This window comes from Phaethon lepturus, unplaced genomic scaffold (assembly GCF_000687285.1).
Source record: "Phaethon lepturus isolate BGI_N335 unplaced genomic scaffold, ASM68728v1 scaffold6945, whole genome shotgun sequence".
Lineage (NCBI taxonomy): Eukaryota > Metazoa > Chordata > Aves > Phaethontiformes > Phaethontidae > Phaethon > Phaethon lepturus.
The window spans coordinates 1-4,789 of NW_010538262.1; the positions used below are offsets into that span (position 1 = coordinate 1).

At 38.8% G+C, this 4,789-nt stretch overlaps 1 protein-coding gene across 5 annotated transcripts in view; it reads right to left on the reverse strand.

Annotated features, from left to right (window-relative positions):
* Positions 1 to 6: 6 nt before the first annotated feature.
* The window catches only part of ELAVL4 (ELAV like neuron-specific RNA binding protein 4), a 42,080-nt gene continuing 37,297 nt past the window's right edge, over positions 7 to 4,789 (reverse strand). For 3 of the 5 annotated variants that reach the window (XM_010286729.1, XM_010286727.1, XM_010286728.1), the window contains one exon: positions 7 to 1,726. In XM_010286729.1, the coding sequence (XP_010285031.1) occupies positions 1,399 to 1,726 (328 nt within the window). In that variant the 3' untranslated portion in view covers positions 7 to 1,398. Of the gene's footprint in view, positions 1,748 to 2,886; positions 2,890 to 4,789 lie in introns of all 5 variants that reach the window. The other 2 variants (XM_010286726.1, XM_010286725.1) reach the window with 2 other exon arrangements.

Below are 4,789 nucleotides of genomic sequence, written 5' to 3' on the forward strand. Positions count from 1 at the left end.
TTATATTATATATACACATACACACACAACAAAATGACACAATAATATGCTTCTTCCCATAGTTTAAGTAAACAAATAAGTAGACTAGCCAAACTAGCTATATTTGATTTTGGCCATATGCATCACATCGGCAATTAAATAAATAAGTGTTTCAAGCAACATAAACAGTGTTCCAAATGTGCCAACACAGCCCAATTATATTAGCTTGGGCTATAAAGTGAATTTGAAAATTCTTAACAAATTTAAAGCAAATGTTTTTTTTCTAAACACATTACATTTAACTATGATACTAAGATATGTAAATAATTTTGTAGCACCTACTGCTCAAACCAAGGAAGTTTTTGATCAAAAAATTAATTTTTTTTTTAACTTTTGTTCTGCTGATATCCCATACTGATGACTTAAAGAAAAACTGTCTTGCAACTCATCTCCTTGCTTTTGGGTTTTGACTGTGGGTAACTGCGTGCCTGGGAAGAACACTCTCCCGTACTGTATTTAATATTTTTATTACATGCTATGAAAAGATACGAAGATCATCTGTTTGTAGCCCATCCTTCAAAAAACAATCTACTAATCCAGTTTAAAACACACATCTTGATCTCTAAAAAGTTACCAGTGCAGTATGAACATGACAAAGTTGTCAATTTCCCCTAAATTAGCCAGTCAAAATATTTTTTCTCAAATCCAGATTCTCTTGTAAAAATTCTTTATATTTTATAAAAATAGATTTTTCTTGAAACCCATTTTCAGCAAAGAGACCACCTCTTTGGCAACATTGTTAATGTTATTTAAATTGTTATGTCATCAGGTATCCCCCTTTACCCCATTCCCTAACAGAAGACTGTTTAGTTCACATGATACAAAAGAAAAAAGGAAAAATAAAAAAAGTTGCAAAATTATGTTCTTCTTTTTGCAATTTTTATTGTTCCTCTTTAATTTGTGGGGGGTTTACCAATCTGATTCAATCAATGTTTTGAAAAAAAAGAAAAAAAAACAAAAATCTTTTTTCTCGCTTTTAATCCCATTAGTTTGTAAAAATTGTTTTTGTTTTATTATTTTTTCAAATGAGTGAATGGTCATCTTAAAAAGACCCACCTTCAAGGAAGGTAGTAAAACTAGCTGGCCGGGTAAAAATCCCTGCACATTGTTATCTATGTATATTATATTCAACAACGACAGCTATGAAAGAACATTCAATGCATCAAAGGTTTTTGTTTTTTTCTAAGCATTATAAAATCCTTTCCTGTTCCTCACAGGATATCCAATGTTTTAATACTTAGGCAACACTGGCTTATAAAGTCCATGGTTGAATATAAGCCTTGAAGAGTTTTTTTTTTGTTTTGTTTTGTTCGTATATATATTTATATATATATATTTTAGTAAGTAAGGATATGAAATTCAGGATTTGTGGGTTTTATTGGTTTTAAAGGAAACTTGCAATACTCTGTCTCCTAAACGGTATCCATTAAGGCTGGCAATCGCCATGGCAGCTTCGTCGTAGTTGGTCATGGTGACAAAGCCAAATCCCTTGCACTTGTTGGTGTTGAAATCACGGATCACCTTGACATTATTGACTGCTCCAAAGGGACCAAACAACTGCCACAGCACGCTCTCATCCGAGTCGGGAGACAAGTTGTAGACGAAGATGCACCATCCAGTCCCAGTGTGACCAGGGATATTCATTCCGACAAGGCTCGTCATACCATCAATTGTGATCGGAGAAAACCTACCAAGTAAAAAGAGGGGTCTATTCTAAATATATCTCTTGGCACAAGCTACATGGAACCAAGACTTTAAAATAAATAAGCCAGTGTTAATGAAGGTTCTTGATCCTATCCCTGGAAGATGAGACCACATAGCCACCCTTGGTCTCTGACTCCTACTTAAGTAGAGGGGAGCTGTACTAAATAAACAGACTAAATCAGAGCATAAATGCATCTCCCTTCAAGGGCAAGTTCTACTTAGATGCATACAAAGATCCAATAAAAGAGATGCTTAAGGACAGTCTTAAGTCAAAAAGGGCCTGCACATGCTGCTTTAAACATAGGTTCGTTTAAAAAAGGCCTGTAGGAATTTGCCACTTATTCCCATCACTAAAATAATACAGTTTCAGGGTAATGGAGATCTAATGCTTTAACCTCTTACTAGTTTGCAGTGAAAAAAGCCCAAACTTCAAGACTTATTTCAAAGATTTTCAAGACTTATTTCAAAGATTACTATGAAATGCCATAGTCAGGATTCAGCTCTAACAGTAGCCTCTTTAGCTAAAAATACTACTAGATTTAGAAAGATGCCTGTAAGAGGTAGATTTTAATTCTCTTCCTAACATAGCCCTTAATTGACATACACTGGGAAAAAAATCCAGTTAATAAAGAAGTCCTAAAGCTGGCCACATATTAAAGATGATTTATGCAGCAATTGTAGAGTAAGTAAAACAGTGCATAAATACAATTAATGAGCATGTCAGCTAATACCTTCATACTGCGAGACTTCACATCCATGACAGACTCTTTGGCTACCTGGACAGTCGACAGAGAGACAAGCTCCTAGAAATCTAATGTAGCATCCTAACTCCCCCCGCCATTGTCTTTTGGGACCTGTTTTCTTTAGCTTGAACACCTGGCTTGGGAAGCTAAAACCAGGTGGCATGTTTAGGAACACAGAACAACCACTGAATACTACAGGCTGGACAGGCTCTATGGAGGTCATCTGATCAACCCCCACTCAAAGCAAGGCTAGCTTCTCAGGTTAGACCTGCTGCTCATGGCCTGGCAGAGGAAAGTTCTGAAACTCTCCCAGGATGGGAACTCCCCCAGCTCCAGGGCTTCACCATCCTCACTGTGAGTGGTTTTCCCTTACACTCAGTGGAACTTCCCCTGCTGCAACCTGCTACTGTGGACTCATCCTTTCACAGCTGACCTCTGAGAAGAGCTCAGCTTTATCTTCTTTCTGCTGCCCCTCGTAGGCAGCCGAGGACAGCAGTCAGGGGCTAAACCCATTTGCCTTTCTCAAGTACTACCACGTTCCTCCCGTTTGTCAGGGTTTCCCCAGTGGCAGCCGAGGCCAACAGCACAGTGACTGCCCCTGCTCCCTCGCCAGCTGAGCGTCACCCGCTAATGCAAGGAGGGTGCATCGCAGCCCGTGACTCAGGTTATCGCTGAAGATGTTAAAGCAGTATCAGCCCTCAGGATCAACGTAATTTTCCTTTCATCAGTTTGAAAAAAGAACAAGACGGCATGCTTTCTGAAGCTACACTTTGGGATCTGCTTAAAAATAACAACAACTGCACAGAGGAAACGTCTTAATAAAAATACAGTTTCACATGTACCTTCAATATGATGAGTTTTAATACCAGAACTGAGTGATAATTCCTCAGAATTTTCTGAGTGATGACTGAGGGAATGGAGGGGAGGATTCAACATTGCTACGTGAGCTGTTGTGCTCTCTAACACACGTCCTTTTACACATCATTTTTCCACACACATTTAGCAATCTGCACAATATTATGCAGCATATATTAAACAACCATAAAAAACTACACACTTGATGGCTGCTCACCATTATGTTGACTCCTGATAGCACTTTATACATATATTCAAGGAAAAAAAAAAAGCCAGTTGGAATATGAATCTTAAGCTGAGGAACATCACTGGGGTGTAGCTACGCTATACATGAGATGGGTCCTCAGACACACACGCAGGTTTGCCGACATAGTTTATTTTTAATAAGGTAAGACAATTTTCCTACTGAACTTCACTTTTGCAAATCCTACTCTCAAGATCCTTTAGTGTCTCCCTCGCATACTGAAACCAGTAACATTATCATAATGGTTCAGCACGGCTTTAACCCACAGTATTTCCCCAGCTGCTGAAAACAAAGACAGCTGGACAAGGCCAATTCATACTGCTCCTTCCACCGCACGTGGAATTGTAAATAGGGCGGCTGGGACCGAGAGCTTGTACAAGCCAATGGCTTCAGCTTCTTCTGAAATTTAGAAGATGGGACTTCAAGCCCATTCCTGACAAGAGCCAACTGTCCTGGTAACACACCATAAGCCAGCAAATGCTCCTTTTCTGCAATGTTTAAATTTAACATGAAGTATAACACTAGTGTGTACGCTACCCTGTAAGTGACATTACTGTAAAACCATCACAACGCAAAGCTGTTATGTTTATATTATGTTATAACTTCATGTTATAAAGTTTTGCATTTTTAAGGAACACTGCACTGAGGTAAAGGGTTAAAGTTTCATACAGTTCATCGGAGTAGCTTCTCCCTGGAAACCTTTAGGAGCTACACAGCTTTCAACTACTTATGTACCATGAGCACAGGAGCTGCTGTAAATCCGAGAAACTAGTCCAAGTGTATTAACACAAATACAAGATAACCCACTGCATCAGTAGCTAGCAAGCGATCTGAAATTAGTGTCAATAAAAGCTTTTTTCCCCACACCAGCCGATCTCGTTTTCCATCAGTACCACGTAATCAACATGGGGCAAGAATGAACCGACCCCGCAGCCCAGAACACTGCACTTACGGAGGTTTCGGAGGCAGTTTCGTAAGTTCTGATACAGTATTTCTTTGTGTAACTATGTGTGTAAATATAGGGTTTGCTACTGCAAGTGTTCAAGAATTGCTGGGAGGAGACAACAACTAATTTAAGATGACTACAAAACGACTTAAAACTGTTGTGATTTGGGACTAACAGACTGAATATTAAGACTATTTGCAGACTGAATATTAAGAAAGCGGATGCATAACCTGAACAGACAGGTAACTCTCTCTTTCC